The 27,241-nt window shown below is 38.9% G+C and overlaps 2 protein-coding genes across 3 annotated transcripts; one reads left to right on the forward strand and one right to left on the reverse strand.

Annotated features, from left to right (window-relative positions):
* Positions 1-320: 320 nt before the first annotated feature.
* On the forward strand, positions 321-22,909 carry pigl (phosphatidylinositol glycan anchor biosynthesis, class L). Its single transcript, XM_069670277.1, has 7 exons — positions 321-373; positions 1,687-1,786; positions 16,391-16,481; positions 17,566-17,633; positions 18,654-18,685; positions 20,144-20,277; positions 21,724-22,909. Exons 3-7 carry the CDS (start codon positions 16,479-16,481, stop codon positions 21,850-21,852), a joined length of 366 nt encoding a protein of 121 aa, XP_069526378.1. The 5' UTR covers positions 321-373; positions 1,687-1,786; positions 16,391-16,478; the 3' UTR covers positions 21,853-22,909.
* cenpv (centromere protein V) lies at positions 22,783-24,976 on the reverse strand. Of its 2 annotated transcripts, XM_069670259.1 has the most exons (6): positions 24,340-24,976; positions 24,125-24,204; positions 23,913-24,005; positions 23,626-23,695; positions 23,432-23,546; positions 22,783-23,086 (listed from the first exon to the last, which is right to left on the reverse strand). In XM_069670259.1, exons 3-6 carry the CDS (start codon positions 24,002-24,004, stop codon positions 22,932-22,934), a joined length of 432 nt encoding a protein of 143 aa, XP_069526360.1. In that variant the 5' UTR covers position 24,005; positions 24,125-24,204; positions 24,340-24,976; the 3' UTR covers positions 22,783-22,931. The 2 variants fall into 2 exon arrangements, with proteins under 2 accessions (XP_069526360.1, XP_069526367.1); XM_069670266.1 differs by lacking the exon at positions 24,340-24,976 and having other exon boundaries at positions 24,125-24,317.
* Positions 24,977-27,241: the final 2,265 nt, after the last annotated feature.

Consider the following 27,241-nt stretch of genomic DNA (forward strand, 5'->3'; position numbering starts at 1 on the left):
TCGATGTCCTAAAAGGATAAAATAAATTGTCCCAACCCGGTTGAATCCACACGGCACTGGACCTCGCAACAAATATGTTCTCACAAAGCAGAGTAAAAAAGACAGATTTACAAAGTAATGAAGATGGTAGTTTACTCTTTCGATTATTACTTTAAATTTGTCTTTTTTATTTTTATGTACCTTTAAGGAAAATACGGTGTGACAGCTAAATCTTCCCCTCAAACACTAATGTTCCTGGTGTTTGTAATTTCCCCCCTTTAAAAACCATGAATGTCGCTTGATTTACATACATTTCTTCAACATTTTCCAGATACTTTTTATTCAAGATCTCCAAAAAAATATTCTCTATCGTACTTGTGCCTCTGTTCTTCTAGTAAGTTGAATTAAACTCAAACGAACTTGGAGTGCGATAGTATATCCAAGAGATCAAAATATACTATTGTGGCGCTGAAATTGGAAGATATTTCTTTGCTCGACTTAGTTACGATACTTATTGGCTTCTTCAGAGAAGACTTTAATGTAAAATATCTATATCAGACAAACTGCATATTTTTTTATACATGGAACCATTTGCATGTTTGACTTTTGTCTTTACACGGATTGTTTACGGTATCGGTCAAAATAATGACTGTTTACCTGGTTGTCTTCTTAGTATTATCCTATCTGATTTTGATAAAATGCATTTACTACCGACACCGACGAACTTTGATGAAGTCCTTGAGACATTTAATAAATGTTTATTCAAACAAAGAAACAAACGGCGCTGATATCAGAGCTCTGATTGTAACTGCGCATCCGGATGATGAATGTATGTTCTTCGCGCCAACGATTATACGACTGGTTGAAATAAATGCCAGCGTTCATTTGCTGTGTTTGTCTGAAGGTACGGTGACATTATACCATTGTTCGCTTTTATAACTCTAAGTCACTGGAAAGATGTGGATGATTAATTATTAATCGTGTGGCTTGCTGCTAACTGACATTAGCTAGTTTCAGTTGCATGTGTTACGCACGTGAGTTAACAGTTAGTGACTTGGTTCTGTCAAACATTAAGTAAAACATGACACATATAATGTTTGCATTTCCATTATCATTCCTTAAGTAGTTAAGCTAAGTAAGTTAAGCTTAAGTAGTTGTGATAAGTAATAGATAGAGCATCTGTATTTGGTTTAATAACTGACAGCATTATGCTAAAAGATTAGGAGCTTTTGCTTTAAACTGGTTCTGATTTAGCTTTTATAACTTAAAAATATATTTTAGTGACCATATGTTTTCTGCAAAAAGCGAGAGCTGAAAACTATTTCAACTAAAATTAAATTATTTTGTGTCAGCATAATGAACAGCCTAGAATCAGGTTTCAGGGAACTGTATGCTGGTGTTGTACTTGAGATTTTTTAGGTGAATCAATCACTCTCTACTGTCACATGTAAGCCAGCCTGGTCTTTTCAAATTTTCATTGGATAAAGATTTACCTAAGACCAAGACGAAAGGGTAAAGCCCCGCATGAAATATGTTAAAAAACAAAATTGAGCTAAAGGATATAAGAGCAGCTTGCTCTGCTAGATTATGCTAATTTATATTGGTGTTCCTCATCCTAAAAAATGAAAACAAAAAAACAAGGCTAACAAGGCACTCTCATATATACGTTACATCTGTAGCTTGATCTGTCCTGCAATTGTTATACAGGAAACTACTACAATCAAGGGGCTCTGCGTAAACAAGAACTTCTCAACAGCTGTGCCGTTTTGGGGATACCAGACTCCAGAGTCACCATAATAGACCACAAGTAAGCTGCCGTCTGCACCTGACACACTACATATCATTTTGCTGCATCTAATGTTTTGGCTCCGAGTTGTGTTGGGTTGTAAGAATTTACACTGTTAAATATCTATATTGGTAGGTTAAAAATGATGGTATGGTACATGTCTATTCCTGACTCTTAATATGAATCAAAAATGTGTTTGCTATAAAAATCACTTAATAGATAGGTAATGCGCTGCCTTCATTTTAGCAGTGATCTCTCAGCATGTGTGCCTGTTGGAGCCCATCAGTCCCCTCCCCACCCCCAGTGTCTAAAGGAACAAATAAGGAGTTAACCATAGATGACACCCATTCATTCTCACTACAACAGAGCAGATCAACCCGGCCTGTTGATTACCTCTGTGTCACAGGGGAAATAAATGATCTCCCCTGCTGTGGGACACAGAGACATAAAAAAAAAGATTTAAAATTCCAATCTGACATGAATGTGTCTATCCATATATCTATCTACAGTATCTAGATGTATTCATGTATCAATTTTTAAAAAGGAAAGCATGCAAGTTTTAAAATTGAAAAACAATTTTTAACTCACTTATTTTACAATTTAGTTTCTAAAAAGCTGTCCGTGGTGGAACTCTATCAGTCTATTTGAGCAGTCACAGTGGATTAGTCTATATAAACAATTCCTAATGGGAAATCTGGTACTTAGGATGACTACAGGGCTGGTTAACATTATTGTGAGGAAGGGTTTTGCCTATTAATTCAATGACATAATTTACCTCTTCACTCCCAAATTAAAGTTAAATTTAATATACATTCTCACAATCAATTGCAGCTGCTTAAGCAGGTCCCTTATATTGATGAGCTAAATGCAGTCCTCAGACCTGCATGCTGACTGTTTAGATTATGTATAAAAGTGTCAATTCATTGATGTTTTTTGTGATGGAAAACTTATTTTTAGCCATTTTTATTGATTTCCAGTTATACTCAAAGTACATTTGTTTGCAGCACACATTGATAATGAAAACATGAACAAACATAGTACAGCTGAAATATATAGGCAGTTGCAATTTGAAAAAAAACCAACCCATCCTGCCACCCACCCCACCCTATCCCACCCTATCCCACCCTATCCCACCCACCTGGCCCTCCCTATCCCTTCTTCACAACCAACCATTTGACCCCCTTAGATCCAGATCTATACATGGAGTTGTTTAGTACAATGTCGTACCATGTACAATGTTCAAGGATAAGTGCATGCGATGGAGAACTTTTGAGCAGTGCTTCTCAGACATACGGTGCCTCTCACTCATGTGAGGAGTTTCCCAAAAGTTCTTTTTACGTTTTCCTCTTCAGGACATATATAAATAGTTGCACATTTCAGCTTTGTTGCAAGATCATGAAAATTCACAGACAAAAATGTAACTTCTGTTTTTGACCTCTGACTTATTTAATAAGAATCAGCTTTATTGGCCAAGTATATGTGCACATACAGGGAATTTGTCACAAGTTTTACATTAGTCTCAATGTACAGACACAGAAATATGCTTAAAACAAGGACAACAAGTACTGTGTACAGGGTTATACATATAAATATATATTAAAACAATTAATTATAGATAAATTATATATAATATAAATTATATATCAAGATGCTGTATACAAGGTAGATTGATTGGTAGATTGTATTTCCAGAGAGCATGGATTAGCCTTGGATGCAGTGCTATAGTAGAGTACTACTAGAAAACACTAAATAAGGATTTTAAAAGCAAATTAAAAAATGATGACATTGCTGATTAAACTATTGTTTTTTTTATAACCACAGAAGGTCATAAATGATGCATAGAAACAGCTGTAGCCTAGTTCTTTCAGTGTTTCTGCAAATGCCCTACTGTAAATATCAACAGGCTCCACTCATGGCCGTTGTCATTACAGCCAGAACTTTAAAACTGTATATTCGACTGTATTGTTGTAAAACCCACTCTTCTTCTGATCTCTGCTGCATTTTGTTTGGTTGTTGATGCAGCTGTAAGCCTTTCAGCCTCCTGGATCTGGCTATGGGCAAGGTCAAGTTACAGAGTAAGTAGTGGTAAAAGGTGGGATTTTTTTCCCCTGTGAATCAATCCTGCAGCTTTCCCTTGAAAATGTTTGGAGTTTCTAAGAACCGTGGGGCTGCCTACATGTGAGTCCCTACATGTTGGCTCAGCAGGAGAGCTGCATGAACTCTGGCTCTAACCTGGAACGCGCAGTAATAAGCTGGCAGCCGGCCCAGGTTGTCTGCCCTAGAGAACATTGTTGGTGTGTGTGCGTGTGTTTTCAAACGCACATGCACAGACTTTCCAGTTTTATCATCTTGTGCACACAGAATACAGCTGAACTTTGATCTTAGTGCTGTCTGCACTTCTGCTGAACTGGAGTGTAGCCCATTTTCCCTTTCTGTGTATTCTGTTGTTTGCCCATAATGCACACCTAATCAGCACTTTGAGAGCCCCAGCCCCACTTACTCACAACCAGGCTCCCTCTCCCTCGCTGCTCTCTCCCCCTCTGTTCCACCCCTCCTCCTCCTCCTCCTCCTCCTCCTCCTCTTGTCCATGTCTGCCGAAGCCAACTGCCAAGGACTGTGGGATAAATTTTGGCAATCCTCTGAGCACAGCTAATGTAGGTCATTCCAAGCTGTTTTTCTCTTTGTGTGTCTGTACATAGCTAACCACACTTTGGCTTTGCTCTTTACCCTCTCTGCCCAAGTATGTGCAGATGTACATCCTTGACTTGACCTCTCCCTGTTTTTCTCACTGGCCATTTTATTGTGAGCAAAGAAAGTTTTTCATCTTAAGTACTCAAATAGAATAGAAACTAGAGCCTGACTGATAGAGGATATTGAGACCGATATCGATACAGATTTTCGAGGGGAACAAGTCACTGATTACTGATGTGGCAACCGATATATTGAATTTTGGTTTCAATAAAAAAGTAACCTTTTCCTTCTTTCTTATGCACAGATTTAACATCGATATGACTCTGCTGAGGTGCTAAGATATTTCTGAGGACAAATAACCCAACTCAAGAATATGAACTTTGAACTTTGAACTGATTCTTGTGTAGACCACCGTCTGCTCAGCTATGTTGCTGTGCTGCATGTGCTGCTGAGAGTATTGTTTTCTGTTTTATAAGTTCACTATAAAAGCTTCATATTTGAACATGTCATAAAACGTGTATGATGATACCATTAGATCTGTGATAAGCCCATGTAGGCCTACTATATCTATCTGGCTCTAACTGAAACTAGACCATCTGAATAGAAACAAAAGCCCTTAACATTTCACATGTCTTACTTTTTGCCCTTTCTCTCAGTTGCCAGTTTATCAGGTAAACTAAGCTGAAAGAAATCAAGTCCTGTACAGCAGCCCTGCAATCATTTAGACGTTAAAATTATTAGTTTGTGTTTTAAAGGTGGCTGCACACTGCCCAGACAACGCCCAACTCACCTCTATACTTTTTGCATCATTATTCTCATTTTCATTGAAAAACATATTAACATGATGATGGTGTGATATTTGCGAGGATCTGTACCAAACAAGGATATCTGATATGTGTCTGTGTAGGCCAGAAAATCTCTGCGGCACAATATTTGAATTAAAATGGTATTTTAACACACATTTCACCTTTAACAAATATTGTGCCGATTTGAAAATTGCAGTAGGCCATATTACGATTTTGACTACATTTTCATTAATTGTTCAGCCCAAATACTAAGTGTGTTTGTGTTTAACCTCCTATTATCTTATTTATATAAAGCACATGGTCAAAAAACAAGAATATGTACTATATGTACATAAAACTGCCATAAAAAAAGTTTGCAACAAAATGAAACATTCAAAGGCGTTATGGGCGTGCCACATCAGTCTTCTCCAAACTACTGATCTTGGGACTATTATTTTCTGTCCTTTTATAATCAACTGTAAATAATTTTCGGGTCCCGTTCAATATCTCAAAAAGCTTGTTCATGACACTCCCAAGTGTTTGGGAGGAAAATATTTCCAACATTCAGTTCCATAATTTACCATTTCCTTTGTTTTCTCACTGCTTCCTTTGTAATGACCTGCCAAGATGCTGTTGTGAATCAGGTAACTGTAGAGGATATTAGATCCACAGAGTTGGCGTATCACATCTTCTCCTGTTTTTGCAGCTGTGAGCAGTGCTCCTGTTAGCTGTGGGAAACGACTGTTGTACAGACCAACAGAAACAGAACGACTGTTTGTTTGGTTTTCCTACAAACGTATTCAGACTTTAGACGGATGATGTGTAAGACAGTGAAGACTGGAGTTTAGTGCTGCTCATATACATCATTTGCAGAACTGATCTCCAGACAAATCTCTCGTGTTTAGAAGGCTTTCACTGAAGTCTTCTGAGATAACGCAAAGCCTAAAACAAGCACAGCAGCTATGACGACGAGCTCCTCGGCTCAGGAGCTGAGACTTTTATGTGATGCTATCAAAGAACAAAACAGAGAGCAGATCCTCGAGGTTTGAGGGATGAAACTCTTCGCCTTGCGTTTGTATGCTAGGCTGGGTTGTATTATGTTTTTGTTACGCACACACACAAACCAGGAAGTGTGCTGTGTATTGGGAATTCAGCCTTGATAGTTGCTACTGCCTACTAAATGGCACTTCAGTTCATGTGTTTGATTTTTTGTTACACTTACGGACTAAAGAGACACTCCTTTTGTCTGGGTTCAAATGTATATAATTCTAGCAGTGTACAAACTATATATGAGACCAACTGTGATGCAAATGCTCCTGTTATAAGATTATAAGATGTTTTTTTAACCTTGTATTCTTTTTTTATCCTCTAATAGTGTTCTAGTAGCAGTTTTTCTATTATGGCTTCCCTGCTTTGTTTATTCCATACATGTGACGTAATCTACAGCACAGTACGTTCCTCTCAATGGGTTCACTCTGCTCCACTGATCCATAGGTGGCAGCAGTACTCCGACATATGCAGCAGTGTGTCAGCAAAGAGTGTAGAAGAAGACTGTTAGCAAGAAAGCATGCATGTGAAGCATGCTGGGTTTGAAATACTTTGAACACAATGTTTCGGGAGTAGAGTGAGTGCAAACAAAACTCCACAGTACACATGTAGTAGAGATAATCTTAAAGCTCCTGTGAGGAGTTTTTCCGCTGGTATTTCTCTATAGTTATTTTTAATGCCTGGAACAGCTGGCGGGGGGGCAGGTGTTAAACCAAGCGATTACCTGCAAGCTGCCTTTGTTTATATTTTTTAGGGCAAACATTTAAAGTGAGTGATGCATTTGACTGGTGAAGGAAGCAGGTTTTTTCTTAAAAACCACCACTTCAGCATGAACAGGACAAAATCAGCAAAGAGATCAGAGGTACGGCTTTGTCCACAGGGGGCGCCAAAATCAACACAAACCAAAAGTTTCTCACAGCGCTCAAATGAAGTTGACTGACATCAAGATATTGTCAAACCGGATAAAACTGTATTATGAATTAGTCCATAATGTCTCAGTATCAGACTAGATGGAGTGTAAAGTCATGACATTTATCAGTAATGTGATACACTGGATCTACTGGACTCATCTTCAAAGCTAAAGTCCAGCGCTCAGTCTGGGTCGTGTTTCCCGATGACAGATCTGTGTGCGAGACTTTCTCCCTACAACTGTAGCCTGTGAAATAACTGGAATAACACGTGAATTCTGTTTTAAAATAGGATTTTCCCTTTAATGCTCAGTGAATAGGACAGCTGTGTTGACAGTATCTGGGGCCCCAGTGCATGTTGGGGCCTTTGTGATCAAGCTCGATCTGAGCACGCTCGGCTGCCTCTCCACTTGCACCGGCCTGACCTCTGTCTGCTCCCTGGACTCCATTAGAGCTGCTCGCTGCACAAATCCAACCGTTCCACTTCTCCCTTACATTATCCATCAAACTGAGCAGAGTCTCCGCAACACCTCGTTTCTTTTAGGACTGAAATTGTTCGACATATTTCAGGATATCAAACTTTATACCCGGAAGTACTGAAAGCTTTTTAATTGGATCAGTGGTAATTCTCTGTAAGGATGTAAACAAAGAGCTCAGCACTGCTTTCTGGAAAGCAAAGCTGATTCATCTCAGTAACACCCAATATCCACACGCTTTAAATATACATTGATCAGCGGTAAAAATAGCCCCAGCTGATTTATAAGCACATGGCAGGCCGCAGTAAATAGCGGTGAGATGTTCCAGCATTGTCACTGACCTCTGGCTGTGCTTTTATCCTGGATGCATTTGTCACCAGCACACACACACACACACAGACATGCACACACACTCTGGCCCCTGCATAGTCAAACCGTTGAATTTCCCATTTACTGACTCATGCAGACAACTTCATTTACTTTAGCCTCATATTGTTACTTACAGCAGATTCAACACCTGAGGGGTATTACACTAAACCAAGATAAGGGATTAAGCTGGGATTTTCCAACTATCCTGGCTGAATCTAGCCTTGACTCAGTTGCATGAAAGCAAGTTATATTAAACCCGGTCAAGTTACCATGGAGATTTATTCTTTGCAGCTAATTAATGAATTAATGAATGATAGATAAATAGATACAATACAGAAAACACAAGATAGATAAATAGATTAAATAAAGTGGACAGAATAAATAGGCGCACATTGTGGATAATTGTTTGCAATTTATCTTAATGATAATCTACATTTCCTGAGTAACATGCACATCCACTTGTCACATTTAAGGCAAAATGTACAACTGTTAATTATTGGACTTGAAAAGTAAGACAGTTTCAGTGGAGCACTGTTTAATAATTGTACATTTTTGCACTGCTTATGCATTCAGCTGGTCCGCTATAGTCTGCCAGGCTTTCTCTCGTTCTTTAATTATAACAGCTGTATTTCCTTTTTTTCTGATTATGTGTTTCATTTCTTCGCATATCTCCATGAGGAGCTGCTGTTCTGCTGATGAAAAGTACGATGCACGAGTCTTTCTCTCCATTTTTCCATCCGTGATTCTGTGATCGATCCCGTGGTCTATTTAAGAATGCCTTGAACGTTCACTTATCCTGACTATCTGCACCTGGCTTGACATAGCTGCACCTTCTCATCCTGGCTCGGCGAACCTGCAACCAATTAAATCAGGATGCGCAGATTAAACTAGGTCAAGCTAGGCTTTCTCAGTTATCCTGGATTTCTTTATTCTACTTTTGTGCATTACCCCTCAGGAACAACAAGGCACTGTGAGCTCGAGCTGGACCACAGATACAAGAAATAGTATCAATAAATAAAATAAGACAAACAAACCAAATTATGTAATGTACCTTTAAAGCTCCAATGAGGAACTTTTGGTTTGTGTTGATTTTGGCGCCCCCTGTGGACAAAGTGCTAAACGTATCACCCACTGTGAACCTCTGCTGTAGAAAGTATAGAATAAAGGTTGATTTGGCAGCACACAGTTAATCACCTTGTCTGACACCTACCCCCCAGCAGTGGTAGATAGCAGTGGTAGGTATAATCAGTCTCGTCGCTGAGGGTCTGGTTTGCGTTTGAAGCTCACATGGAGGCATCAGTATCAATGTCAGTCAATTTTATAACCAGCTAAAATCTCCTCACAGGAGCTTTAAATATATTAAAAATCGAATTCTTCACCAAACACTCGACACACAGTTTGTGTTGTATTTATGTGTGTCCAGGAAGGATTTTAAGTAAGATATGAAGACAGTAAGGATGCCTTTTTGTTTTAGAAATTTTCTGATGCGTATAGGAGAGCTTTTGAAAAATTATCTAATTTCGATTTTTTTGACTTATGTTGCGATTTCGATATGATTTGCGATATGGAAGCAAATGATAATTTTTTACATCAGTTCTCATTTTCATTGAAAAACATATTAAATGATTATTGGATAATTGGTGTGATTTTTTTTGGGATGTGTTCCAAACAAAGGAATTTGATACTTACGTCTGTGTGTGATGTGCAGGCCCGAACATCTCTGCAGCACAATATTTAAATTAAAATGGTATTTGGACACACATTTCACCTTTAACAAATATTGCGATTTCGATAAGGTTTTGATTAATTGTGCGGCCCTAGTGTATATGGAATTTTGCTAATTAAGGCAAAAGATAAATTATATAATTTTTTTTTTTTTTTTACTTGATCTGAGTATCTCATTTTCTGTTGAACAAAAGATTAAGGTCGTTCCAGAAGGTCTGACTAAATGTACAGTCCCAGAGAAGTTTTATCTGTGTTCGGGAAAAAAGAGGATCAATGTTTAGCTCATATTTTACATTATAAAACATTTAGTTCCTACCAAGTGATCTGATTGGACCAGAGGCGTTCCATGAGTGCTGATACAGAGAACAACATCACTGGGACTTTTCACCCTGTGTATCACTCCGCCCCAGCCAGGTGTTCTGAACACTGTTAATCAACATGTCAGCAGGCCGTGTGTCTACAGTGATCGAGCTGGTACCTCTGAGTCACACACAGACTCTGATTTCACTGGTTGATCAATTAAAACAAACAGATACATGTACATGATAAAAACAGCTGATCTGTGGTCACCTGGAGACACAGAGAGCAGGAGGATGTTTGGGTTGCTCGGCAACAACAGTCCAGATTCAGTTAAGTTGTGGAACTAGTAGAGTTGGTGGAGCAAAAATAAATCTGTCGTTACTACTATTCACTGCTTGTATAACTGTTGTATAAAAGCGTTATCACACTCGAGGTCATGGTGTACTGCATATCAGCGCGGCATACGCAGCCTTGCGCTACAGGTAATCACAGCCGTGACATCATGACCCGAGTGTGTTATTGCTTAAATAACTTAATTATTTTGTGATCTTAGAGATCTTTTTCTTCACCATTTGCTTTTAAAACAACACCAAAAAACATTATTTCCATGGTCTTTTTTCATGACAGTTTACTACCTCAACATGGGTGACTCATAGCAAAAAGCTGCACCCACAAATATCTCTAAATCATCGTGGAACAATGTGTGTACTGCTGTTGTTACTGTAGTTGTAGCTGCCTTATTACAGTGGGATACTGTGGGCGTGCTGTCAGTTTGCTGTGACATCTCAGCCGTTCCCAGCAGGACATTTAATCTGACTGTGTGGACAGAAGTCTGGCAGTTTCACAGGCCTGTGGTCCACGTGACCAGACTAACCAAGCCCTCTGTGACACACACACACTCTCACGCACACACACGCACGCACGCACGCACGCACGCACGCACGCACGCACGCACGCACGCACGCACACACACACACACACACACACACACACACAGAATCCCCTTACTGGGCCAAAGTTCAACAACTGCATACAGATGCCTGCAAGCAATTAGACTTCCACATGCAAAGCTGCAAAGGGGGGAGCCGGGGAGGTTACTTTAGGACATTTTGCTCTGTTGCCATGGCTGAGCTGACAGTGAGTCTACATCCTGCCTGAGAAAGGTCAGGTGTCTTAGCTGCGGTTTTTGTGCTGTAAGGCAAAATGTCTGAAAAAATAGATGAATAAATGCAACAGTGAGAAAGCGGTGCAGCTTAAAAACACAGATTGAGCTACAGTGCAGAGAAGCTGTGACCTCATTATGATACTTAATGTTTATGCACTTTGGCCAAATTCTCACAAAACCCTCTTTTTGTTTTTATGAGCTTTCAGTCAGACATCAAAGATGACTTTAAGCTTGTGTTTTGTTAATTTACAGACCTCGTTGCTTTTTTTCCTCATATTTTCTCACTCTAATCACTTTACCTCTGGATGGCAGAAGGCAGAAAAATGTTATCCTTATGTGTGTTTTTTAATAAACTCCTGTCCCAAAGTAACACACAACAACATAACACACAACATAACACACAACATAACATAACATACAACACAACATAACACACAATACAACATAGCACACAACATAACATAACCTAACAAACAACTTAACATAACACACAACACGACATAACACACAACACTACATAACACACTAAATAACACACAACATAACATAACACACAACATAACATAACATAACAAACAACATAACATAACACACAACACGACATAACACACAACACGACATAACACAACATAACACACAACACAACATAACACACAACACAACATAACACACTACACAACATAACACACAACATAACACACAACACAACATAACACACAACATAACACACAACATAACACACAACACAACATAACATAACGAACAACATAACACACAACATAACACACAACACAACATAACACATAACACAACATAACATAACGAACAACATAACACACAACATAACACACAACATAACACACAACACAACATAACACATAACATAACACACAACATAACACACAACACAACATAACACACAACATAACACACAACATAACACAGAACATAACACATAACATAACACACAACATAACACACAACACAACATAACACACAACATAACACACGACACAAAATAACACACAACATAACATAACACACAACATAACATAACACACAACACAACATAACACATAACATAACACACAACATAACACAACATAACACACAACATAACACACAACATAACACAACATAACACACAACATAACACACAACATACAACATAACACACAACATAACACACAACATAACATAACACACAACATAACATAACACACAACATAACACACAACATAACACACAACACAACATAACACACAACGTAACACACAACACAACATAACACACAACATAACACACTACATAACATAACACACAACATAACACACAACACAACATAACACACAACATAACACACAGCACAACATAACACACAACATAACACCCAACACAACATAACACACAACATAACACACAGCACAACATAACATAAGACACAACACAACATAACATAGCACACAACATAACATAACACACAACACAACATAACATAACACAACATAACATAGCACACAACATAACACACAACATAACACACAACGCAACATAACATAACACACAACATAACACACAACATAACATAACACATAACATAACACACAACGCAACATAACATAGCACACAACATAACATAACATAGCACACAACATAACATAACACACAACATAACACAACATAACATAACACACAACATAACACAACATAACACAACATAACATAACACACAACACAACATAACATAACACAACATAACATAACACACAACACAACATAACACAACATAACATAACACACAACATAACATAGCACACAACACAACATAACACACAACATAACATAACACACAACATAACATAGCACACAACATAACATAACACACAACATAACATAGCACACAACATAACATAGCACACAACATAACATAACACACAACATAACATAGCACACAACACAACATAACACACAACATAACATAACACACAACATAACATAGCACACAACATAACATAACACACAACATAACATAGCACACAACATAACATAACACACAACATAACACACAACATAACATAACACATAACATAACACACAACACAACATAACACACAACACAACATAACATAACACAACATAACATAGCACACAACATAACATAGCACACAACATAACATAATACACAACATAACATAACACACAACATAACATAACACACAACATAACATAACACACAACACAACATAACATAACACAACATAACATAACACACAACACAACATAACATAACACAACATAACATAACACACAACACAACATAACACACAACATAACATAACACACAACACAACATAACATAACACAACATAACATAACACACAACACAACATAACATAACACAACATAACATAGCACACAACATAACATAGCACACAACATAACATAACACACAACATAACATAACACACAACATAACATAACACACAACACAACATAACACACAACATAACATAACACAACATAACATAGCACACAACATAACATAACACACAACATAACATAACGAACAACATAACACACAACACAACATAACACACAACATAACATAGCACACAACATAACATAACACACAACATAACACACAACATAACATAACACACAACACAACATAACACACAACATAACATAACGAACAACATAACACACAACACAACATAACACACAACATAACATAACACACAACGCAACATAACACACAACATAACATAACGAACAACATAACACACAACACAACATAACACACAACATAACATAACACACAACACAACATAACACATAACATAACACACAACATAACATAACACACAACACAACATAACACATAACATAACATAACACACAACACAACATAACACATAACATAACACACAACACAACATAACACACAACATAACATAACACACAACACAACATAACACACAACATAACATAACACACAACACAACATAACACATAACATAACACACAACATAACATAACACACAACACAACATAACACATAACATAACACACAACACAACATAACACACAACACAACATAACACACAACATAACATAACACACAACACAACATAACATAACACACAACACAACATAACACATAACATAACACACAACATAACACACAACACAACATAACACACAACACAACACAACAAACAACATAACACACAACACAACATAGCACACAACATAACACACAACACAACATAACACACAACACAACATAACACACAACATAACACACAACACAACATAACACACAACATAACACACAACACAACATAACACACAACACAACATAACATAACACACAACATAACATAACACACAACACACAACATAACACACAACATAACATAACACACAACATAACACACAACACAACATAACATAACACACAACATAACATAACACACAACACACAACATAACACACAACATAACACACAACACAACATAACATAACACACAACACAACATAACACACAACACAACATAACATAACACACAACACAACACAACAAACAACATAACACACAACACAACATAGCACACAACATAACACACAACACAACATAACACACAACATAACATAACACACAACATAACACACAACACAACATAACATAACACACAACATAACATAACACACAACACACAACATAACACACAACATAACACACAACACAACATAACATAACACACAACATAACACACAACATAACACACAACATAACACACAACACAACATAACATAACACACAACATAACATAACACACAACACACAACATAACACACAACATAACACACAACACAACATAACATAACACACAACACAACATAACACACAACACAACATAACATAACACACAACACAACACAACAAACAACATAACACACAACACAACATAGCACACAACATAACACACAACACAACATAACACACAACATAACATAACACACAACATAACACACAACACAACATAACATAACACACAACATAACATAACACACAACACACAACATAACACACAACATAACACACAACACAACATAACATAACACACAACATAACATAACACACAACACAACATAACACACAACATAACACACAACACAACATAACATAACACACAACATAACAACACACAACACAACATAACACACAACATAACCATGTGACCATGCTTTCACTCAATGACAGTTTTAAACTATCTCTGAACCCCCGACCCTCCACCCCTCCTCCCTGTGACATACGCCCCCGCCCTGCCACCCCTCACACCAAAGCCTGACCCTCACATCACCGGCAGCCAATAGATTTGTGGCCTAATCCATCACTTCCCTCTGCGAGCTCATCTGTCCTGGCTCATTGTTAGCAACCACGGGGAGGGGAACAACTGTTGACACCACCTCCCCCCTCCTAATGCACTAATATATATACATACAAATGCACGCACACACCCATGTGCCTCCCTAAATGTACAACAACACATCATAGATGTTGTTTCAAACTGTAATTTCTGTTGCTTGAAACACAGGACATGAAACCCTCAGGACTTTGTCCTTCACTTGAACTCTGTTGGCCCTACTCATATGTGTCCGATCATTTTGAAACTCCTCTCCGTATGTGTTTCTTCTGGTTTCACAAATTCAAGGGGAATCATGAAAAAGCTAATTTCTTATTTTTTAAACTGAGAATAAAAATTGGTTATCTGCCAAACAAACGCAGAGCGTTCATGTTTAGTAGGCCGAGAGCTTGCGCCGGCCAAGTATGATGTTTGATGTATGCTCCATCCGCTCCGTGTTTCCTCCAGGCTGTAGCTTCAGATGAACATGATGCTGGGGGCCTTCCGACCCTTAACCCCCGGACTTCCTAGCACTCCCTTGTGTTTGCATTCCTCAACAGTCTTTTCTTCAAACACACGGTTAAATCTTCACTGTGCAGAAACCTGGTGCTGAGACACACAGCATGCTTATGTGGTGTAGATTGCCCTTGAGTTTTTGTAACAATGCAGACACAATGAACTCCTGTAACTCAGTAAAACACTGTTGTTATATTATGGTGATTTAACAGATTCCCTGTCTTTGTCTTGCAGAAAACTTCCTGACGATCCCAAAGCAGAATGGAGCGTCTCATTGGTCTCCTCTCTTATTGTGAACCACATCAGAGATCACTCCTTCAACATGGTACGCTCCCTCACAGATATAAACAGACATAAACAGTGTAACGTTGTACAGGATCTCTTCGCTCAGCTCTGCTCTGAGTCCTTGCCTCTCACAGCCGTGGCTTCTCTGTCATTTCCTGTTAGATGTTAACACATGATTTCCCCGCCACTCTGTGTACAACATCCATGTGTTGTTGTCTTTTAATTTAACCAAATGTTTTGGCACCACAGTCTCCTAGCTCATTATCCTAGTTTCACTGTGGTCTTGGTAATAATCCTGTCAGCTGCAGCCTCCTTTGGTTCCAGCTCAGACTGTACTTTGAGCCTCCCTGAAAATGAGAGGAAATGGCCTCTGCTGCAGGAGAAAGTTTGGATTCAGTCTCTGTGTTTACAAAGAGATTCTTATCTGCCTCATTGTGGCTCGGCACTATTGGCTAATGGGAATGTGGCTAATTTAGAATCAAAGAATTTTCATCCGGTCTATCTCAACAAGGGCAAAAATAGTGAAACGCTGGTGAAACAAAGTACAGCTGCAATGACAGAAAGGAAAACACAGCTCTTTAGGAAGATGATTCTCTTATCAAATATCACAAACAAACACACGGTCTCCTCCCATCCTGTCAGGAAAATACCTCCTGACCAACAACTAGGCTGGAGGATCGTTTCGTCTCTGATGATATATGCAGCAAAACTCTCAGATATGATCAGATGACAACATGTACAAGTCACTGCTGTTGCGCCGAATGATATTGTTTCCTTCGTCTGACACTTTGACAGCAAGAATGAAGAGATTTACAGTTAGTAATAAGTTGTTGTGTTGGGAGATGAAACTGAAGTCCTGGTTGAAGTCTTTACTCCAGCACGTTTTTCTTTCCCTTTGACCTGCTTTCTTTTTTCCCTTGCTTCCTCTGGTGTGCAAGCATGCACACAGAAAAAGGCTTTTAAATATCAGTTGTCAGCTGCCAAGCAGCTCCACAGTCAGACACAGGAACCCTTCTACTAACCCACAGAAAACTTTCTCTTCTTCACTGTGTGTATTTAAATTCTCTTTTAGATGCCCAGATTCAGGCTGTTCACCCACACACTGAGATATTTTGTTGTTTCAGGTGCTGACCTTCGATGGAAGAGGAGTAAGCGGCCATGCCAATCACATAGCCATCCATAAAGCTGTCAGGTACTGACTGAACTGTTTCAGGCTTTGCCATCAGAAGAACAGACTTTGCTTTTTAAATCCCTCAGCGTGAAGATGCCATCCTCGGTGTTATTATGTGGCGTACACATGCACACAGAAACCAGCCCTCTCCAACACCATAAAACACAGTCCAGGAATATGCAGAACATTTAGACTCGCATCAACATCCATCCCTCCAAATGTTTCCCCACAAAGGCACACACGTGTGCGCACGCACACACACACACACACAGCATGTTTTTCAGAATCGGTCTGTTACATAGCTGAGAGGTCATCCAAACAAAGTCCTCAGAGGCACTCGGCTTTGCTCCCAGAGAGCAGCAGTAAATCCTGTCCCTGAAGTGGTGAGGTGGGAGGGCAGATCTGGTTTTGGAGAGGCCAACCAAACAAGTTGCATCAGACTGTTGGTTTAAAAAAAACTGTTTTGCACTGTGAAGTGTACGTCGCTGTCCCCGTATTGCACTCACGCATGAATTGTCTGCCATGTTAGTCATGGTCATCTGTGAGCCTCATCCGATGATAAGATGTGAGCTCTCTGAAGTACATCTCATGATTGTCATTAGGCTGGAAGCCAGAGGGGCTGGGCACTAGTTTCACAGAGCTCGGGAGCAGAATGGATCGTTTGGGGGGTTTGTTTTTGTTTACAGCTATCACACACGGAAATTACAGTTTGGAGGAAAAGTCGACTAATTCCCACCAAGACCTGAAGATAAGTTTCAGCTTAACAATAGAATATGAAATCGTGTTTGTGCTACTTCACAACCTGTCCGAAAACACACACAATAATGTCAGGTATTTAGCTGTAGTTTGCTGCAGCACTACATGGCATTTTCTGTGGGTGTAAAGTAATTGACTTCTTACTCTTTGGTGTTGTAATCGGTCTAATAAACCCAAAACTCTACACTTAGTTGCATATTGGCGAGTAAAAACCTCACACTGTGACGCACACGTTTGCATCCTTGACATTTCAGTGTGTAACATTGTTCTTTTCCTTCCTTTCAGCCATCTTGCTTCCACCGGACAAGTTCCCAATGGTAGGTTTCACTCTGCGGAAACTCCCATGATATTTTCAGGTCAGATTTACTCTTTTAAAAAGTTGTCTTTTACAGTCCAGGTGCAAGGAACGTATGTATGTGAAGTACAATGACATCCCTGGAGAGAATTTGTATGGCTTATTGAGCTTAAGGTAGCACTTTAAAAGAATCCACAGACAGCTGTACAATCAAACAAAACAGAAATGACATGCTCTCATGAGAAGCACCACACCTCCAGTCTGCATTTTCCACTTTGACAGCCCTGGAAAGTACTGAAAACACTGCCTCAGACTGGGTGTTTTCTTGATGCACAGCGCCCTCTTCTGTTCAAAAAGGATCACATCACATGTGTGCTGTCTACTTTTTGGACTGCTGGTGGGAACATGAGTAGATATCAGGAACTCCAGTGGCAGGGGCAAATGTTTTTTCAACTGCATGCCCCTTAAACTTAATACGATGTTCATGCTTTCAGGTCTGTGCTGTTGGCAGATGTTAAAATCAGTGTATCAGTTTCTTTACAATCCAGGTCAATCAAATGTCTGCCAATTTTTCTAATACAAGTGCAGTACAAACCAAAATGTACCACATGACAAGAAACAAACAGGAAAAAGAGGGCGAGTCAACAAATTATATATTCAGCCCCATATTTATATCATTATATTTATATATTTCTTCTGAAAGGTCTTCTAATGACCTGTCTTTAACAGAAGTGAAAGGAAAAGTAGGGCAGAGAGGGGCCGACGTGTTAACAGGATGTGAGCTCCTTACTTTGCTAGTGTGGTAAACACAAAGGCCCGCAGAGCATACACACGTGTTTGAGTAGACGCCATAAACACCATAAGAATACAATAGAGATTTCAGCTGTTGCGTTGTGTAGTCGGCCAACACACGCTTTATTTACGACAGTCTGTGCTGCCCTCTTTAGCCTGCAGTGAACCCTCTCACACACAGCAGGGGTGTAGATAATCACGCTCTTTGGTTATTTATTACCAGGCGTTTACACCTCACCTGTTTGACTGGCCCGACTGTGGCCTCGAGGTGAGGCGGCAGAGAATTAGGCCCAACGTGACTGCATTAAGCCTCCTCACCTGTCTCTAGAGCAAGACTCCCTGCTCATTACCGACAGCTTTAAGCCTCCCGTGCCCCACAAGCTCCTGCTGCATGGTGCGGGTCATAGCTGGAAACATGAGCACTATACTGACTTTGTTCTGCAATATAATGTAATGTTTTTGTCACATAAGCACAGCAGTGGTACTAATTCTCATATTCCTACTTAAAGTACAACACACATTGGGCTTATGAAAGATGACATTGTTATGTGTTACTGATATTAGGTTCTGTCACAATAAAAGCCTCAAAAACCAGAACCACCTGAAAGAGTGACCTAGTTAGCTCTCTGCAGCTGTAGGGAGTGTTTAACATATTAACAGCTAACTGGGTCTCTGTCTGCTTCCTCAGACTGCTGTTTGCTCTCCCTGGTGACCGTTGGCCTCCTCAGGAAGTACACCTCCTTCCTGGAGCTTCCCCTCAGCTGGCTGCTGCCTTCAAGCCTCAGCTGTGTTATAGGCTCACAGGGCTGCAGGCAGGCCAAAGTAAGCCTTGGTTCTTGTTTATTAACAAAGATACACTTAAACAGATTCAGTACACAGATGATAGTATAAGTACAACTTACACAGAAGAGCCAGGGGTATAACATAATACACAAACATGATATGAAACACATGAACAGTGTTGATAGCTTTCTGGTTAGTTGAAGTAGAAAGTAATTCCACATCCTGCTGAGCCTCCTTTAGGAACAACTGCTACATAGAAACTTTGCTAACAACATTATCTATTATTTAAAATCTACATATATATAGTTTCCAATAAGAATTCGAAAGGAAGTAAATTTCAAATCTGTAGAGGTCTTTCCAGAATTTCTTTGTGTGAGAGCAGAGCCAGAACAGATGTTAACTGTTTCTAGATCACAGAGAGAGCAGTCTTTGTTTATATCCCCTCTAAATGTCCACCTGTCGTGGTGGGCCGGGCAATACTTGTAAATTATTTTAAAGGACAACTCCTTAACCTAACTGACAGTCTGGTGTCTATAACGAAGCATCCCGACCTTCCAGTATATACTATTTACACAACAATTCCAGTTTCCTGTGACACATGGAATAGAGAAAGCCTCTGTTTGAAGGGCACGTATTGTTATTTCAGGGATGTAGTGAGGAACAAATCTATCTTATCAGTGAGTCAGCTTGAGTGTGGATAGAGACATATTTGGATGCAGGTCTAAATAGATTTCTAAAAACAATGGAATCAACCACTACCACTCCACATCGTCCTTACATCAGCATCTCTCTCTAAATGTCACGGCCGGCCCAGTCCAGATCTGAACCGAAATGAAACCTCCTGAATGTGATCAAGAGGAAGATGGATGGTCACAAGCCATCGAACAAAGCAGAGCTGCTTTATATTTTCACAAAACCAGGTTATTCCCCCCCCAATACTGATCTCTGACGTCTCCTCAGTTAAAAACAAAAGTATTCTGTTGTTTAAACGTGAACATTTTTTTATCTTAGCCAGTCGTCATATTCTGCAAATAAAAGACCTTAATGAGAATATTTTACTTGGAAGTCGTGACAAATGTTTCCAATAAAACAAAAGTTCAAACACAAACCTATAAACAGTAGAACCAGAGAAAAACATATTTTTGCAGTTGTCTCTTGCTGTGAGAAATGCCTTGGGGGTATTGTTTGTAGATGAACAACAGTAATCCCTGAAACAAACTGTCCAACCAACGATGTCTCAGTGTCTACTGTAAGAAGGCTCAAATGTTTTAGACCGTTCTCACAGGTATCTAAACTACTGTGCGAGAGCGTTTGTAAGAAGACAGCTTCGTGAAGAGCTTTTAGGTTTGAAATGATGTCTCATCCAACTAACCTGATCTAAGGACAGAGATACATTTAGCATCAGACCTTTTGGATGTTTAATGAGATCTGGCAGTATCACATTATACCTTATATAACTTCTCCAACAACCCTCTTTTCTTTCAGGCGGCCATGTTTTGCCATCGCTCTCAGCTCCTGTGGTTCCGTCACCTCTACATCGCCTTCTCTCGGTACATGTTCGTAAACACTTACCAGCTCATCCCACAAGGACCAAAGAACCTGAAGATCTATTAAGCTAATACTGTTTCACTATTACATGCACTGATTGTTAAACTGGTCTGCCTGACTGCCGATCTACTGTAATACTGTGGTGGGAATGAATTTAGAAATTGTTTCCAAATAGAGAGACAATTTAATTTAGATTTTGATGTTGACGTTTGAGTGTAAAAACAACAAAACATTGTGATGCTACTTTTGGGCTGAATATTATTTTTGTGTGTGTAGGCGACAATTGTTTGACAGAGGACTTCCTATTAATTTAAGATCCAAAACAAAACTGTCACATTACAAATGACTAGTTTACAAATGATCCAACAAGGACCAAAGAACCTGATAATCTATTGAGCTTACTCTTTTACAAGCACTGATAATTACACTGTTGGGTGTCCAACTGCCGAACTGCTCTAATACCGGGGATGGGAATTAATTTCTGCTAGTTTTGGGATCCAAAATAGTACATGTCACATTAAAAATGATGAATACAGCAGTGGCAGCGCGCACAGCTACAAAAATAAGTGACAAAATATTGTTTTCGGGTGAACGGTAGAAAATGAAATCCAAAAAAACAAAAAGCTCCGGCACTCACAGGAACAGGTAAAACTGACTTTAGTGTGGGTCACGGATGAACGCATTTGGGCTCTTATGCCGTCTTCAGCAACATTACAAACATTACTAATGATCCCACAAGGACCAAAGAGTCTGTTAACTCATCCAGATGCACTGATTGTAACTCTAGGTGATCAACTGCCTAATACTTTATACTTCAGTTGGAGTGAATTTCGTAGCTGTTTACAGATGTGAGGAGCTGTCAGTGAACAAAGATTTCTTTAACTTTGTTAGTTAAAGTAATACTAGAGTATATATTTCAGCACCTTTCATTAATAAAAAAAAGCTGACAGTAACTTAAGTAAAAAAAAAGGTTCATCAAATATTTTGTCACAAAAAACTTTATTTTCACTCCTTACACTGTATAGAACAAGACATGGGTTTGAATCACTTTTTTCATCTTTTAGTTTTAAAGTTTTTTGAGAATATTGTGATATTTCTGATAAACAGCTGATTAAAAAAAGTTGGAATTCTGTGTCACAGCCGTGTTATTTGGTTTCTCTCAGCTGTGTCTCTGCTGCAGGTTTAGACATGTTTCTTATGGTCTTGTGAGCCTCCATGGTTTCCTCCCACTTAACCCCGTCAAACTTCTCCACTGTGACGCTGCGAATGGTGCCTGGATCCAGACAATGTGGGGCAACACCTGGAGAGATGACAGTGAAATAAAGGCAGCTTCTTTATTTGCATATGAATGAACAGCCCACTGCCTTAGCACATTCAAATAACAACCTTTCTCTCCTGGTTCAATAGTGCAAAATCAAAGTTGCATGTGTGGTCTCCTGACATCAGTGTAATCCAGCATGGACCACTTATTAACTTAAACATTTTTTTACAAATGCGATAAGTAGGGCATTAAAGAGCAGACTGAGGGTCAGCTTGGGGTAAACACACCAGAGTTGGTTTGGAGTAAACATGGCAGGATGTTGAAATCTGTTTACAACACTTGACATTGGTGTGACTGTTTTGTGTCAGCAGTTAGTACTCGTACCGTATCCATCAGGGTTGGAGCGTGGAGTGCCGAAACTTTGAACCCCGCAGGTTTTACAGAAGGTGTGTGTAGCAACGTGAGTGTTGAACGTGTACGTGGTCAGATTATCGGACCCCTGGGAAGAGACAATCGGTCACATAAATAGTCTCACTTTTTAAGTTGAATTGAATTAAATTTGTTGTTCGAGTTACCACCTGTAGGATTGTGAAGTTACTTTTTGGAACGATGAAGTGATGGAATTGTTTCTTTGTGCAAATGCTACAGCTGGAGAAACAGAGAATTCAGTTTGTATTGATTTGCTTAAACGTGTCATGCAACAAAACATTTTAATGCTAGTTTGGGAGTAAATTAATGTTTGTGTCAGATTGGCAGAAGACTACCAATTAATACAAGATTAAAGATAATGTCTCATTGAACCTTTTTTTCCTCGTCATAAAAACATTTACTATTTTACATTATAAAATACATTTAACATCCATACTTGCAATCAAAAACATAGATGTCTGGGGAACTCCAGACTTCAAATCTAACAGCCCCACAGTGGCAGCCGCCTGTATGTTTGACAAGATCCATTCTGGAGGTAAAAAAAACACACCATCGTGATGAATACATGGGTAGATATTTGGGTATGTATAGGACACTTCAATCGCTTTAATGTCAACAGGAAAAAGAACATGCATTAAGTGACTCAACTCTTTCACCGGTGAAACCTGTTGTGCAACCTGTTGACGTGGAACTGAACGTCCCTTCCAAAACAGCTCCAATGACCCCGCCTGAGAAAACACAATGACCCACGTCAAAGTCAATCAAAGATTACAGTCACATTTACATGAAAAGCCTCTCAGCTAGAAACGCCTTTGACCCATTCACAGCTACCAAAGTGGTCTTGAATTATCAAAGGTGTGTACCTCTAAGAAGAGCAAACCAAGTTAATTTCTTTTCATGTGCTGATGGAGTCAGCTGCCTTCCCCAGCGCTCAACTAGGTCTTTGTCTTGAACGAAAGGTTGTTTTTCCTGGAACACTGAGTCAGGCCATAATTATTCCAAGTAAGGGGCAGGGCAAAGTACAGCAGCCTTGCACAAACACATTCCTCAGAGGCTGAACTAGTTCAGCCAGACGGCCAGCTCTGTGTTGGAAAGTGCTGGCTGCTGCATCACGGGATGGGTGTCATATGACATCGTGCTGGAGGGGTGGGGAAAGGGAATGTTGTGACCCAAATACATAAATAAGGACTCTTGAGCTGTATCATATCTGTGACCCCAAAATAGGATCCCAGTAGGTTAAAGACCGTCATCTGAGTTTTGGCCCTTTAGTTTAGCTTAGTTTACAGTACCACAGTGTTGTAAAGTCAGGGAGTCAAACCAGTGCTCTCTACTTGAAGCTGCCACGTTTTACAATACAGAAATCTTTATATTCTTTTCTTTTTGTTCCCATAACAAACGTTGCAGATCACTTACTTAAGTCTAAGTATGTTTAATCAACAGTTACATATCCAAAAAAATCATCATACTAAATGAAAATACTAGTCTGACTGACTTGAAAGATTAACTCTACCACCCATAAAATATTAAGTTAAGTTTCTAGTATCACCTGGGCGTTAACGACGTACCAATTAAAGTATGCTCACTGAAACAAGAACAAGTCCTTGCCTGTAAAACAATTAACAATACTCACCTTTATGCCTTGGGATAAATTATTCAAAGACTTACAGAGGAAGGTAGAAACCAATGTGAAACTCACATACGGCCGACCTTTTAATCTATGAACTCGTTTCAGTTTGAGCTATTAAAAGAAACATGACTGCAAGGCTACAAAAAACATTTTGTGTCTTGTAAGGAAACAGAATGTGAAGTGACCATGTGGTGACTTGCCAATCTGCTCTCTAGACAGTTTATGCATCATGATAAGCAGAATTAGATACATACAATATGCCTCAACATAGCTTTCATTATACTTGCAACATCACCAGGGGTGGACAGTAACAAAGTCAATTTACTTAAGTACGTTTTTTGAGTATCTGTACTTTACTTGAGTATTATTTTATGGGGAAACTTATTACTTTTCCTCCAGTACCTTTGAAAGACAAAAATCGTACCTTTGACTCTACTACATTTCTGTGAATGTTGTTGTTACTCGCTACTTTTGCTCTGAAGTCAGCTGATGAATTTTCTTTTCTTTTCTAAAATCCAAAAGACAGTAAAGAGGCCCATTTCTTTTAATATGTTTTAGTATATTGGGTGCTAACACCACTGCAGAGAAATGAAAAAAGTAAAAGAAGCTTTAGCAGCACCAGGAAAAGAGAATATACTGCACAATTGCATAGTGCAAGAGGCCTTGCACCTACTGAACTGGCTGTTTAATAAAAATTTTTTACGTTTTCTCACTGTGTAAAGCCTGGCTGACATTTTCCCTGGTCATCAGGTATTTTTGGTTGTACCTGTTATTGTTCCCATCATTTTGGAGATACAAATCTGGAAATCTGCAGCATATGAGTTTAAAAATGTAAATGTTTTCTGAATAAACATAGCGTGGCAAAATGTACACCCATGTATTCTTGACTGCACTCATGCATTGTGAAAATACAACGTTTTGAGATTTCTTTTAAAAGTAGTTTGAATACTATGGTATTTTTCAAGCAAGTATTCCAGTACTTTAGCTCAAGTAATAATTTGACTGAGCAACTTTCACTTGTAATGGGGGATATTTCACCAGGAATATCGATACGTTGACTCAAGTTGTGTACTGTAATATCAATAACATTTGAACATATGTTGGTTCAGAGAAGACACTTTCAAGCCCATATGACATCTGTCACATTAATTAAGGTCAATAAATAGAGGCTTGAAGTAGATAAACTTTATCCTTAAGCTAACCAAATATGGTTCTAGGTCTCAAAATCCCTTTCAGTATTAAGGTCTCAGCTAATTTTGCTCATCAAATTGCATATTTTGCAGTGGTGTTCAGGTTGGTTACAAAAAACACATGTTCTTAAAGTTGGTCTACCTAATTAGAAACCTAACGTTGATATGGATTAGGCGTTAATGATAATGAAATAAGGTGGTTAAAGGAGGTCAGTTAGCAGTGTTGCTTCTTTCCTCAAGTACTTTGCCCTGCTGTCACAACAGCTGCTCGCGCATGTATACCAAGCATGTTTCCATCTGTTAACAGACACGTTTAAAGGAGGTCAACGGGGTTCCTGTCCGATCACGACCCTTCAGCATGTCACATAGTTATGTGGACTGGATGATTTAATAAAGTAGCAATAAATATGATACTGTGCATTGTAGAAAGATCGGGAAATGCTCGTGTATTAGGTTACACCCAGGTCATAAAGGTTACGTTTTCCTTATATTAGAAGACTTCGGTATTTAGGTCTTGTATAATTCAACAAATCTGTGTTATAAAACCATAGTCATAAACACAATTCATCTACCAAGCCTTACTTACTGTAACACGGCAACCAATCGCTTGCCAAACAAACAATTCGTTCAGCCAATCAGAAGCTCCGAGAAGGATCCTGTTGCTACGATGGTTCTAGAAAATTCTCGAGCCCGAGTGTAGTGAGGTATTAGTCCGCCGCGTAGGATATGTCGAAATATTATTTTCTTGCATATTATTTAATGACAGAACATTTGCGTTTATGAGTAAATATATTATACTCAAAAACTGTAATATGGTTAAAATGTAACTCTATGTTGAAATAGTGCGCTCCGGAGCAGTGGGCACTACTTTCACATGCGGACGGATATCGAGGGATGACGTATGCAGACGCCGGTATATATTACCGTGTTTGTCTGTACTGCAGTACA

This window comes from Semicossyphus pulcher, unplaced genomic scaffold, assembly GCF_022749685.1.
Source record: "Semicossyphus pulcher isolate SPU_LCO1_2020_fin unplaced genomic scaffold, fSemPul1.0.p SCAF_10, whole genome shotgun sequence".
Lineage (NCBI taxonomy): Eukaryota > Metazoa > Chordata > Actinopteri > Labriformes > Labridae > Semicossyphus > Semicossyphus pulcher.